Source organism: Perca flavescens, chromosome 21, assembly GCF_004354835.1.
Source record: "Perca flavescens isolate YP-PL-M2 chromosome 21, PFLA_1.0, whole genome shotgun sequence".
NCBI classification, from domain to species: Eukaryota; Metazoa; Chordata; class Actinopteri; order Perciformes; family Percidae; genus Perca; species Perca flavescens.
The window spans coordinates 23351535-23365953 of NC_041351.1; the positions used below are offsets into that span (position 1 = coordinate 23351535).

General features: G+C 40.9%; 1 protein-coding gene across 1 annotated transcript in view; it reads left to right on the forward strand.

Annotated features, from left to right (window-relative positions):
- Positions 1-1670: 1670 nt before the first annotated feature.
- uts2r (urotensin 2 receptor) overlaps positions 1671-14419 on the forward strand; it is a 70288-nt gene continuing 57539 nt past the window's right edge. Inside the window, exons 1-3 of the mRNA XM_028568599.1 lie at positions 1671-1754; positions 3071-3786; positions 4943-5321. Of these exons, the coding sequence (XP_028424400.1) occupies positions 3073-3786; positions 4943-5320 (1092 nt within the window). The 5' untranslated portion in view covers positions 1671-1754; positions 3071-3072 and the 3' untranslated portion in view covers position 5321. The remainder of the gene's footprint in view (positions 1755-3070; positions 3787-4942; positions 5322-14419) is intronic.

Here is a 14419-nt window from a genome sequence, read left to right on the forward strand (position 1 = left end):
TGGAGGACCACATATATTCAAAATTCTAATTTCAGCAGTCTTCTTCTTTGCCCAGAAAAATGATATAGAATAGAGCAAGAGACCGGCATCATCAGAAAAAAGCGTGAAGGCTACCGTAGCTGTAATACGTACTTTGAACTGCGTGGTGCGAGAGAGTTGATTGCGATATATGATCTCAACGCTAGATGGGAGAAATTCCCACACATTGGACCTTTAACCGTTTCTGCTAGCGATCCACAACTTTACTGCTGCATCACTTCCTGATTTCCCAAACTACGGAGTGGACCAAGGCCCAAATCAGCGCGTCAAAAGAAAATGAGGAATGAAGGAATTTGTGTGAACTCGTTATGATCCCATTAATTTGGACAGCCCTAATTGTAACTTTTAAGTTGAAACATTGTCAACTCACGTGGACACATCGTCACCTGAGTTTGCACTGCCAAGCATGAATTTGCATATATTCACATCCACTCATGTCTTAAAACTTCATGTGCAGTCATTTTCCCTCCAAAATGCACTTCAAACTCACCTTAAAAACAAAAACAAATGCCATCAGAATAAGATGCTTTTCATATTGATGTATCACTATTTGTCATAAAAAAAAAAAAAAAAAATGCCAGTGTCCATGAGGAAGAGCACAATGCATTGTCCCTCTGTAGCCTATATGACCAGAAACAGAAGGCCAAATATATTGTTTGGCTTGGCTCGCCCCCCCCCGGAGCAGATGATGTTTGATGACTGTGCTTAAGTGAAGTGCTGCGGTGGTACAGTAGGTGACATTGACCCTGACATATCCATTTAAAATAATGACTAATGGAGACTGGATACATAACGCTGGAACCAATGGGCAGCTTTGTCTCTTTAGCTTTTGATTTATATTGTATGTGTGTCTGTGTCAGCAGGGTTGTTCTGTCAGTGTGTAATCTGTCTCAAGTCCCAGCGTTGCATATCAGTTTGTGGCACACACGTGCCCGTTGCATGGAAATAGATGGCACAGGGGTTAGAGAGAGAGAGAGAGAGCTGAACACATTTCCTGCATACCTTTCTCTTACCCGTTCTCTCCGTCTTCTCCCTCCCACTTTGTGCTTCTGAGCAAGAGTGCCTCACCAGCAGCGCACTCCTGCGCCTCTCTTTCTCCCTCCCCTCCCCCCCCCCTCTCTCTCTCTCTCTCTCTCTCTCTCTCTTTCCCCTCTCTTGCTCTCTTTCTACCTCTGGCACTCTCTCTCACTGTCTCTCAGTCAAAGGGGGGGGATTCTCCGTAACCAGCTGTAGCTTAATTTGATCCGGTCTTCTCATCCTTTCATTGGATTCACATTCTCTTTTTTTATCATTTTCTCCTCTTCTGCTGCCGATGTCACAGCTGACAGTGTTTGGATGCTACCGAGGTGCACAAAGCGTAGAGGGAAAGGAAAATAACTTTTAAGCTGTCAGTGTACCTTTTTCTTTGAATCTAGACATTTTGGGTTGATTTATTTTCTGTTAAGAGACTAGTCAACCATGGAGGGATTTCTGCTGTAGTGGATGACTCATTTGGTTTATTTTCTTCCTTGGAGATCGCTGGATATAGATGTTGCATTCCTTTTGTTCCACCTGTGTGTTTCACCTCTCAGATACCCTGTAGAAGCTGTTGGGACGTTTATGGAGTGTGACATTTTTGCAGTAAGTGTGAAGTTTGGAGGGGCAAAGTGAGACAAAGCATGGCTAATGGAACCACATCTGAGCGTTGAACCCTTCTGTCCTGGGAGGTAGTCCAGGTAAGACTGTTTGTGCTCTAATTCACTTGCATGCACGGTGGAGTGAGCCTGACGGGTTCTGACAAATATTTACAAATGATGTTCTTCGAGTCGGGTTTGGCCTGCTTTACATAATGCTTCAGGTTCTTTTTTGTAAAACAATATATTGCGTAAAAGTACATATAGTTTAATGATATATAGTAAATGTGTGACAGGGTAACACAAACTCAGTGCTTCAGCTTTCTTTAACCGTGTTGGGTCGGTTTGGATATAAAAAACATTGCCTGTTGGGTTTGGGTCTGGCTTGCTTACTACGCTCTCAGTCTCAGGTTGGGTGCGGACAGATTCTAGCAGGACATTATTAGTAAGAACTGAAATGTAATATTTACCCTGTCTGACTTTATCTCTGCGGCTGGTGCTTTTGAAACAACATAGGAACTTCCTTAATTAAATCTCTCTTAATATCGACATTTTGGGATTAGAATGGACAAAGGGAGACATTTATGACCTGTGAGTATAAAGTTCTCTGTGTTCCCTCAAGAGTTGTATAAACTCTAACACATTTGGCTCTTTCAACATATGCCTGGGTGCGTGCATCAAAGAACCTTGCGTCATTTTTGCCTGTATACTCTCAGAGGGTGATGCATTTTGTCATCAGCCCTCTGAAATGCTGCTAACGTAAATAATGCTCAGGTACAATATCACCCAAAAAGTCATTAGAAATTCTTTCACTGTATGAATGTCTAATTTTATTAGTATTAAGCAATCAAAATGCAACCTTTAGAATATGTTGTGCCATTTTGTGTCTTCAATGCTTTTCAAACAGTTTGATTGCACTTCTGTTTACATTCAGTCCAGACAGTTGCCATCTGAAAACTTGTGTTAGAAGAATATTATATTACTGTAAATAAAAGTTAAATTGAATAAGCTTGGTGCTGTTGTTAGAGCTGCTTTCTAAGCCATAAGTAAAACGAGGGATTTCATTCATCAAATATGAGTGAGTTGGTCATGGTAGTTATCTACCTCTCCAAACATGCAAGCAATCAGAGGTTTAACTGAAAGAGGCATATAATGTAAATGAGAGAGAAGAGATAGAGCCTGAAAAGAAGCTTTGCATTGAAAGCAAGCTCATTAAATCCTTCCCTAATGCCATCGTGTGTTACAAAAGAAGATTATGAATGGCATAAGATAAGCTAGTAAAGTTTCTCTTACTATAATAGCCACCATCTATTTGAGATCCAATTTAATCAAATAATAGTCCAAGGACCAGTCCAAGTTTGAAGAAGGGTTGATTTTAGAATGTAATTTCTCTTACATTTCTGTTCCCAAACATCCAGACATGACCACAGTGTCCATGGAGACTGTTGGAGTACTGATGGAAAGGGGAGCCAATGCCACCAACCCTCCTCCGAACACGCATGAGGACACAGCCGCAACCTTTACCATCGGCACCATCCTCTCCATCATGTGCCTCGTTGGAGTCTCGGGGAACATCTACACCCTGATGGTCATGTGCCATTCCATGAGGACTGCAGCCTCTATGTACATCTACATCATAAACTTAGCAATGGCAGATCTGCTGTATCTTCTCACCATACCCTTCGTAGTCTGCACACACTTCCTAAAGTTGTGGTACTTTGGGGACGCAGGGTGCCGGATTCTGATCAGCATCGACTTCCTGACCATGCATGCCAGTATCTTCACGCTGACTGTCATGAGCACGGAGCGCTACTTTGCTGTGCTCAAGCCACTCGACACAGTCAAGCGGTCTAAAAGTTACCGGAAGGCCATCGCTCTACTAGTCTGGGTTGCATCTCTCATCCTCACCCTACCAATGATCGTAGGCATTCAGCTAAGGACAGTGGGCAACAAGGCTATGTGCCAGCCCACCTTGTCGCCACTCTCCTACAAGGTTTACCTCTCCTTCCTGTTTTGCACTAGCATTGTCGCCCCTGGACTGATCATTGGCTATCTCTACATCCAGCTTGCACGCACTTATTGGGTTTCACAGACCGAGACCTTCAAACAGACTAAGAAACTTCCCAATCAAAAGGTCAGTGCATCTCAAGATACTATATTTCAAGAATTACAAATGGTTCTTAGTCACAATGCAGGCTGCATGGAGTGCTGCTCGGGTGTAGCAAATGTGTCCCTCTGGTGCTCTTCAGCTTGGAGATCCGAGTGTACAAGGGTTCAAGGATTGCCGTTGCCTTGTTGTAAATGATTTAGCCAAAACACATCCGTTATCAATCCTCTCCCTGCCGCTGCAGGTTTTCTATTTTCCATTCCACTCTTGCTCTGTCACGCTGAGAAAAAAAAACTGTTCCAATTTGCTTCATAGCACGGCTTAAGACGGGTCCATTTTTGTCTTAACAATGTGGTGAATGCTGCCATTCAGTTGCATTAAAGGTTTTTCATAGGATTTACTTTCCTTGGAGCAAGAGAGAAAGCAGACCGTACAACTTGCACCAGAAATAATTAACACATGCTGTGTGTAACTGTGGATCTCTTGCTCTGATCACAATGGGGAAAGGAGAGTTTGACAAAACATCCTTGGTTTTCATAGTACTGATCACTGGAGAAAAATGAGTAGGGCTGACCAGATTTCATAGTTTTTAACAGGATAAACCTGATATGCTGACATGGTGCATTAAAGGTCCCATGACACTGTGCTCTTTGGATGCTTTTATGCAGACCTTAATGGTCCCCTAATACTGTATCTGAAGTCTCTTTCCCGAAATAAAGCCTTGGTGCAGAATTACAGCCACTAGAGCCAGTCCCACAATGAGCTTTCCTTAGTATGTGCCATTTCTGTGTCTGTAGCTATTGAGGAGGACAGAGGAGGGGGCAAGGTGGAGGGTGGGGGTGTGGCCTTGACCAACTGCCACTTTGCTCGTTTGAAAGCCATGATGTCTCTCTCTCATGGGTGGGCCAAATTCTCTGGGCGGGCAAAGCAGAGAAAGGGGAGGTAACCTTGCTCCTTATGACCTCATAAGGAGAAGATTCCAGATCGGCCCATTTGAGCTTTCATTTTCTCAAAGGCAGAGCAGGATACCCAGGGCTCAGTTTACACCTATCACCATTTCGAGCCACTGGGGGACCATAGGCAGGTTGGGGGAATCCATATTAAAAAAACAATAAAGTGAAATTTTCACGCCATGGGACCTTTAATGTTTCTCATTAATGGTTCATTTCTTTTGCCCTTTAAGGTGCTGTACCTGATCTTCACCATTGTGCTCCTCTTCTGGGCCTGCTTCCTGCCCTTCTGGATCTGGCAGCTGCTGGGTCAGTTCCACCCCTCGCTGTCCCTGTCTGGCAAAGCCAAACGCAACATCAACTACCTGACCACGTGTCTGACGTATTCCAACAGCTGCATTAACCCTTTTCTGTACACGCTGCTCACCAAGAACTACAAGGAGTACCTGAGGAAGCACAAGCGGTCCTGGTCGGCTGGCAGCTACTTCAACCGGAAGAGTCGCTTTCAGCGTTCGCCACGCAGGTCGCCATCTTCCAGCAGTCAGCAGTATACTGAGAGCTTTATGCTCACACGCACAGCCTCCCTGCGAGCACATAACACCAGTTTGTAAGGTAGGAGCAGATTGTTCTGACTGACACTTGTAATTTTGCTAGCTGATGTGAAAACCAAAAGTATGACTAACTCTTTTCTCTAAATACAGCTTAGCACTGTAGTCATTTCCAGCCATTATAGCTATTATTACCAATTATTCATGAACAGCGTGAAAGGCAGTGGTTTTAGATTTAGTGGCTTTGTTGGACTTTTCCATCAGACGAGAGGTTGGTGCTGACGGGTTATGTGATTACAGATGGTATTGATTTCTGGCCCTCTGAAAACACTCTGTTTAGGATTTCTACTTCCTGGTATGCAGTGTAAACAGTGGTGCCTCTTGATGTTTATGTATGGAACTGGCTGAGATGGCAAAACATTTTTAGCAACAATAAATATTTGATTGCATGGGGAATTCGGAAGATTCAGGACAGCAATGGTATTCTGTCAAACTTTTTGTGCCATCGGTTTTCAGAGAATTATCTCTTACCTCGAGAGGCACAACGCATGTGTGAATCAAACTCATAATTCATATTGAGCCAAGAGATAGTCGACCTACAGTATATGTATTTGGAAAAGAAAAACAATTCCTCTGTTGGAAGTGAACAATTTATTTTTTATTTAACTCTAAACCTGTTGATCAATCACTCCTGGTTTCTTCATGCTGTATGTTGCCAACCGGCACTATGCTGCTGTGATTTGACCATATATTACACTGTGTAACCTAATCTAACTTAAAAGGTCCACTTACTCGCTTTTTAGGACTTTCAACTGCATCTCACAGTCATCCTTCAAGTGGAATAGTGCACCTTAGGGCTGAACAATTAATAGATTTTATATAGAAATCACAATTTGAAATGCACTCTGCTGTAGCTATTTAGGATTTATTTTCAGTGCTAAAACATCAAAACGTGATCTTGACTTTTATCGCATTATGCTTTGTGCATGCTGATAATATTTACATTTGGCAAAAGATGGCTTGTTGAAGAGGAAACACCGATATTTTTATGTTTGAAAAATGTCTTTTTTTCTGTTCATGAAAGACCAACAGAATGGTATGTCTTTCTCTACATACATAAATCTAAGTATTTGCCTAATATAATTTTTTAGAGACGAAGCTAGCTCTGTACTTGTCAAGTGTAAATGAGTAAAAGCTGGCATACGGAGCTGTTAAAACATGCCAGTTAAATGTTCATAGCATGAATTTAAGCATGTTACGGCTAACCCAGATTTGCCACTGGGCTGCGTTCCGGCTGCGCCGTGGTTATGTTCCGTCCTCCGCCACACCGGGAGCGTCTTGCCTGCCCGACTCGCAGATTATATATTGTCTCTACAAGTACTTTACAGAACAATTGTCATGTTTTTCCACATCCAAGATGAATCTCTCGTCATCCGTGTTGTTGTAGAGGAGACATACGATATTTGAAGATAAGATACATCTTTATTGATTGAATTCAGTTGTTGTAGCAATACAATAGAAACAACTGAAATAAATTCAGTATAAAAAGTACCAGGAATAAATGATAAAAGGTACATAAACTAAAATAGAATATAATAAAATAGAAACATACCAAATACAAGAGTATTTTGAGACAATGAGCTGATAAGGTGCGTGGTGCTGATAAAGTGACAGTGGTGTGATTATTAGCAGCAGACTTAACAGGTCTATGTAAACAGTGTACACCAGACTGATATGGTTAAGTAATGGAACTCAAGTGTTTGTCTGTATTAACAAAATTAAATATAGTGCAATATATTCACATATTATATATTATTGTAACATATTAAAATAATATAGTATAATATGTACATTATTATATAGTCAGGGAATGAGACGTAGTATAGGAGAATTGGTATACATGTCTGAATATGTGTCGTTTCTAATAAATAAAAAATACATTATTCATGGAATACTTTATTCTACGTGCACAGTATCAAGACTTACAATAATGTGGCAATTGGATTTCCAACAGTGGGGGGAGAAGTATTCAGGAAGTAGAGAAGTATTCAGAAGTAAAAGTACTAACACCACACTGAAAGTTAAAGTAAAAGTCCTGCATTGAAAATGTTACTTAAAGTGCTCATATTATGCTCATTTTCAGGTTCATAATTGTATTTAGAGGTTGTACCAGAATAGGTTCATGCGGTTTAATTTTCAGAAAACACCATATTTTTAAATAATTAATTTATAAGTAACTAGTAACTAAAGCTGTCAGATGAATGTAGTGGAGTAAAAAGTACAATATTTCTCTCCGAAATGTGGCGGAGTAGAAGTAGAAAGTGGAATGAAAAGAAAAGACAAGTACAAGTACCTAAAATGTGTACTTAAGTACAGTACTTGAGTAAATTTACTTGGTTACATTCCACCACTGCCGCTCAATTATGTTGAGTATTATCCATGGAATTTCTATTGCCTCAAGAAAGCTATAAAATGACGGAAATATTATCCTTTATAGTTGTTATTTCATTTTGCCTTAAGGTTTCCTTTCCTATGAATTTCCATAGTGTTGTCAGGTTTTGCCTTAGTTTCACTGACAGTCTTTTTTTAACAATCCCGTCATTAAAGGATAGAATGATGGCTCTTGGGCGGAATCTGTATCATGTTATTATATATATAGTACAAAGATGCGCTACAAAAATATTGTATTTGTATTTATATATATGTGTCTGCCAGTCTCAGCTGTTCGTCGCAAATGTTCCGTGCAGAGGAAGCTGGAGGACTGAGTCATAGTACAGCGGAGGGGAGCGAAGGGTGAAGAACAGGGTGAGGGGAGAAGGGGTGGGGTGGCAGGACACACGCAATTACACACACACACACACACACACACACTTGCCACTAACCTGCGACTGAAAGAGTTTAGTTGCACAGCCATATATCTGTCATGCAGGGGAAAGCCAGCTGACACGCAACACAAATATAAAAATCTTTTTCTTTTGCAGATGACAACATCTTCGAAATAAATAACTAGAATGAATGTGGATCGTAAATAAATCCAGATTGGCACAGCAGGATATTATAGCTGAGTATTTTATCTTTTTTCCCCATAACCTCTCCAATGAATCTAGACAATTTAATGTTCTACAATAATAACACTTTTCATCCGACGAGGGGAAAACAAAAGAAGGGAAAATCCAACATTTACAATCCCGTTCATAACTTTGCACTCAGCTAATAATGCTTTACCCTTGATGGCTGTGTGGTGTGTGCCCAGGCTGCCTGCAGAAACTGAGTAGCAGTGAGCCATATATTACTACTCTTTCTTGGAATACAATGTGCTGAGTGACACCAACCATAATTCACAAGGGCAGAGAATATGGCTCCATATCTGTGCCTGCACAGACACACACAAACACACCCATGGAGACACACACACACACACACACACAAACACACACACAGTATTTCTCCATTACACTCACAACCACTTTGATTTTATTCAGATACAAGTGGGGATAGTGTTTCCTCTAGGATTTTTTTTCAGCAGTGGGGAGAAAGAGTTAACATTAGGTCAAGGTTAGGTTTGAAACGTAGTGGGGGTGCACTAGTAGCAACACCGCTGGCTGGCAAAAGCAATGAAAAATATTGCAGGTGTTATGAGTCCTGAGCGTGATCCCACGTGAACACATTATGTTGGAACACCTGGAAACAGTAACGTTAAAGTTATTGCTCGGATTTTTCCACTTTGGTTTGGAGTGCTATGCAACCCTACTAACCTGATATACATTCATGTCTAATGGGTCTGATAAACAGTAAATTCATCAATCCAATGCCCATAATGCTATTTTCCAAGCCACTGTAGTTGTCATATTGTACAGGACCCGCAGACGAGCGCAGTTTCCATGGGAAATCAACCACCGAGGCTTTGTTGTCATGACTTTGCGAGGTGATTGACGTCCTGCCGCTGTCCTTTGCTCATCCTCAAAGGGGAGCGAGAGTTCAGTGGAGTGGAACAGCTGAGCAGAGTCACGTTCGAGACATTTCATGAACTCTGAAGCCGTGAAGGCACACTTTCAGAGGTGAAAACAAATTTTCGCTCTGCACTGACTTTTTGTTGCGTGAAGGTGCCTCTTAGTCTTTTCAGTTTGCTAGCAAACGACAGAAAAATGCCTTTAAAAGCTGCTGTGTGGTGGGACGCACTAACGACAGGGTAAGAACTCATAACTACGTTTTTTTTTAGCTGCCAAACTAACTTGCTAACACATAGCTGACATTAGCTTACTAATAAACAACATGTCCTCTCTGCTAGACATAGGTTCCTTCAATATTTGACATGCTTAAAGCTAATGTTTTTTTGATAGCTACAGGCAGTTTGCCCTTGGTTGCTTATTGTGGCGCCGATTGTTGTCCTCTCCGCTGGGCATGGCTTTTCAGAGTATGGCACTTTGCACTCCATATTGGAAAAACATTTATAGTTTTAAAACTGCAAATAGTTAGTTACTAATTCCAGTAATACTTTTTTTGCTGTGTTTCCGGGATGTTTAAGGAGGGCTGATATTCATTTTTGTCCCAGTTTGTTTAGTTTACAGACTGGGCATTTAGCCTTTATATAATAATAGCCTGAGTGCTGGTAGAGAGGGAGGTGGCTAATGTCTGGCAAAAGAGGAGAGGAGAGGCCGCAGAAGCACCTATACAGGGGCTGTCATGTAAAGCTCATACACCACTCTGATGGTTGTGACTCAGCCCAATCGCTCCTCTAAGCAATCACAGTCTGGCCTAATGCCCTTTGATTTAAAGGGGTGGTTCAGAATTTTGGACATAGGACCTCATTTCCAAGTTAGCCAGTGTGTTATTTATCAGTGGAGACAGTTTTCAACACTTTTCATCCAGTCCTTCCAGTTGCAGAGTTCGCTGGTGCTAGGCTAGCGCAAGTCAACAGTATCTGCTAGTCTGCCATTAAAAGCAGTCTTACATACTCCACAGTACACCCGAGGCAAATAAATTATAACGCCAGACTATGGATGTAAATGTCTGTTGATAGACAGAAATTTAGACTTTAAGCCAACAACACGTGTGGGAAACGTGAAAATGCTGTTTTAATTTACCAATAACAATATACAGTATGAAGTTTTAAATATGCAATATAAACAGTTTATGTACCCTGGTGAAAACCAGCGTGATTTTACAGTTATCACCAACAGGACAACCCACCAGCTGGAAAATCCTCTCATTTGCTTATATAGTGAGGGAAAAACAAGAAAGCCACAATATCAAACTGAGAGAGTGTATTGATTTTATGTCATGCTCCTGTGGAATTACAGCCACTGTGGCTGAATGACCTGAGGACACAGCAGCAAAGATAAGACAAAGAAAAGACTGGCTTCTTTGTGCATGAAGATGTAATATCATTTGTGCTTTCTCTGGGAAGAAAGAAAATGTATTATCTCAGATAAATGTTTAGCTGACTGATAAAAGTTTATAAAAAATCGTATCTATTTCCATACTGACATTGTATTCATTATTAATTTCTTAACAGCAGCAGCCTCAAAGGCTACTTCAAACTTAGTTTTGCTGACTTTTGGGAAAGTGGTGCATATAAAAGGCCGGCTCAAAGAGACTCAGCACCTGTGGAAAATCCGTTTGGGAATAAATGAGGTATTGGAAAACTCAATGGGTCATGAAAATGGAATTATATATGTTACATTTAGTCTACTCCTCCTTAAACTTATTTTAAACTGACACCTTTCTTTCTTTTTATTGCTTTCCACACACGTCTTTCATTGCCCTTAGTGGATTTTTTGTAAAAGAGCCCCTTGACAATGCGTCGGGGCTGGCTAATATAAAATCTTTGTGCTCAATGCTGACCTGTAAATGTTTCCTCAATAAAAAAATTGCATTTTTAATGGTAGCAGCCAACGGATGTAGGAAAAGGAAGGAATCAGGCGTTTTTTGCAGTCACTATGGAAAACACACTGGAAAGTTGTCTTGGCCAAAATATTAAATTGCGTTATTTTGTAACATGCATGACAAAACTTTCTGGTTGGGGTTGCAAGTCCTGCTGGTTTATCCTCCGTTTTCATCGTGCTTTCTTTTGGAAGGCTGGCTGACTATTGCCAAGAATCGCTACATACTGGCAAATTGTTTATTAATTTATTTGTTTTTTTTAAGATTTCTTTGGGGCATTTTTTTCCCCTTTATTAGATAGTGACACTGGATAGACGGGAAAGGTGGGAGTGAGATGGGGGCTGACACGCAGCAGAGGGCCGCAGGTCAGACTCGAACCCGGGCCGCTGCAAAGGACTCAGCCTACATGGGACGCATTCTCTTACTGGGCGAGCCAGAGGTCGCCCCACATACTGGCTAATTAATTAGCTTGAGGTAAATTCTAGCCGTTATTTAGTCTTGCAATGCAAGACCTTCCTCCACGGTGCAGCGGAGGAGGGCCTGCATTCCGGGATTAAAAAAAACCAAAAAAAACTCAAGGCTCTGGTTTTATTAGCATTTTTCTTTTTTAAACCAATCACAATCGTCTTGGGTGGTACTCAGCGCTGGTGCCTCTGCAAAATAGCCTCTGGAAGGAATTTGTTTTGGTGGAACATGTGTACGTTCAAAAGTTGTTTTAGTTGTGTAACAGAAAACTCAGATTGGACAGATAGTCTAGCTAGCTGTCTGGATTTACCCTGCAGAGATCTGAGGAGCAGTTAACCATAGTCCTCAGAAATCCACCAGAGTTTAGAACGCCAACACAAAGACAGCGGAAGGTGACAGACATCCGGCAGAAAATGAGGGACTTCCGGTGGAATTTCCAGCGGCACTTGAACAATCCCAGAAGTTGACGATATAAACTATCATTGAACTGAAGTAACGTGGTGGCTGGCGTTCCAGTCAGTGTGCGCGTGCGTCAGTGTATGTTTGTGCGTGTGTCATTTGTGTGTGGTTTAATATTCACTGCATCAGCAAGGGCATATGGAATATCCCCTCTGACTAGTTTTATTATTCCATACATTAAAAGGATAAATATTACCCCCCAACACACAGGTCTGAGATAACCCTGAAATGTGCTGTTAAAGCGTTCCAGGAAATTAACTGTCTGAGATGGGATAAGGAGATTGGTTGGTTGCTTTTGTATTGCCTGTTCCCTATGGCTACTTTGCGCAGTGGGATCAATTATCTACAAAATAAAAGGCTCATAAGAACAGTGACTGGATAAAAACTGTAAGCTGGCTTTGGAAACCAAAAGAAATATAATTAACATTCATGTAGTCTGTGCCTATGTGACTATAAATAATAATAACCTCTTCTGTGTGTGTTCACAAAAACACAGTAATATTTCACACATTTTTATTGTCATAGTGACATATCTAAATGTCTGCCCTTTTCCTCTCTGACAAGGCAAGGAAATTACTCAGCAAAGGAAGTGGACATTCTAATAAAAGAATACATTTTTAGGTGCGCATGACTAGAAAAAGGTGACTAATTCAAAAGAAACTTGACGAACCGCTTCAAAAAAACACTTAACTGTACAGTATTTGTGTACATAATTCATTAGCTTCCATTAGTTATTGTCTTTCAGTTTTTTTATGTTAATAAATGTGTATTGTGCTCCCAGAAAAAAGAAAGACGTTGGTGCCTGTGGATTTTTAAATGACAGAGAAGAAAAGAGTGCCAAAGCAAATGTTTCATTTTGCCAATGAATGCCAATCTGTTGGTCAGTCCAACCTTTTCGTCAAAATATCTCAAAAACTATGTGATGGATTGCCATGATATTTAATGTCTGATTGATGCCATGAATCAAGGCCGTCACATCACACAGCTGTGTATATTCATAGCATCTAGATGCAGCGACGCACAAATCCTGCCCCATGATCTCCATAAAGATCAAACGAGAGAAGCCTTGACCGCTATTAGAGCTGGCTATGAAATAATCATTTCCTCACAGACCAGACAAGCTCCATCTTTAATTATAATTGCTTTAATCCCATGTCTAGAGCTACACTTTAAAGCCACCATCTTCTGTCACATGCTGTGTCAGATCATGGTACAGAAATATTGACAGGAGGCTTATTAATTTGGTTATTGTCGTATAAACCTTTTTTCCCCACAGAGCTTCCATTTCAGCTGCCAAATGAAATAGCATTTGGAACAAGGGCTTGGCAGAATCGAGCAGGGGTCACCTCTTTTAAAAGTCATCCTGAAACACACACTAACTCATTCTCTTTCACTCATGATGGGAAAAGGGCTATCAATCTCCCAGGCGTATATCTGGAAGCTGATTACATTGACTCAGCTCATTTTGGGAATTGGAAACGGAAATTGTTGTTCTCCTCTTATCATAGGTTATTGGAAGCCTTGCCTGTAAATATAAGTATAAGTATAAGTAGTATTGTCTGGGAAAGTCCCCAGCGTGATCAATATGCACCTTGACTCACATGATATATAGCGACTGATTGATTATGCACCCTTATTTTAGCTGGGTTTACGCTAATGTTCAAACCCTCATTTAGAAAGGTCTTAAGCTGATGACACATGGGATACTGTAATATTATATGCAATTAGTTTTTTCTGGGCCCTTTATCCTCATTAGATTGGAGCACATAAATGTAAGCACTTGACTCTCAGGAGCTCTTGTGTCATGTTTTTCTTCTTTCCCAGATTCCAGTCAGACTTGTGCGTATTGGGAATGAATGACAGTTTGTGCACAGTTTAGCAATGTAAGCAGACAGGAAGTGTTGACAAGCTTTACATTTTCAAAGTTTCCTTTTTGTGCTCGGAGCGCTTGATTTTGCAAATATTTAAACGCTTTTTGATAAGAGCTGCATTTTTCACATTTAAATGATTGGTAAGATGTCAGAGTTAGCAAACTCGTAGACAGCAATTACCTCTCGTGTGGTTCATGCAATGTTTAGGCCTACCTGTGCAGGGTGTGAATTATATACATTCAGTTAACCAATGCAATGTGTAGCCATATTCAGACCTAGCTGAGCCAACCTTCCCAGTCACCTTTATGTATTCTGCATGGCCAGATTAACCTTTAAGAGGGGCTTGGGGCAAAATATGTTGTTGGGCCCCTATTGATGCCCCCCTCCCTCCCCTCTGCACATTGTGTAAGCTCCCTGTAAACACAAATGTATTCAGGAATATGCGCGACCTGAGCGTAATATGGACTAAAATAATGTCCAAAGT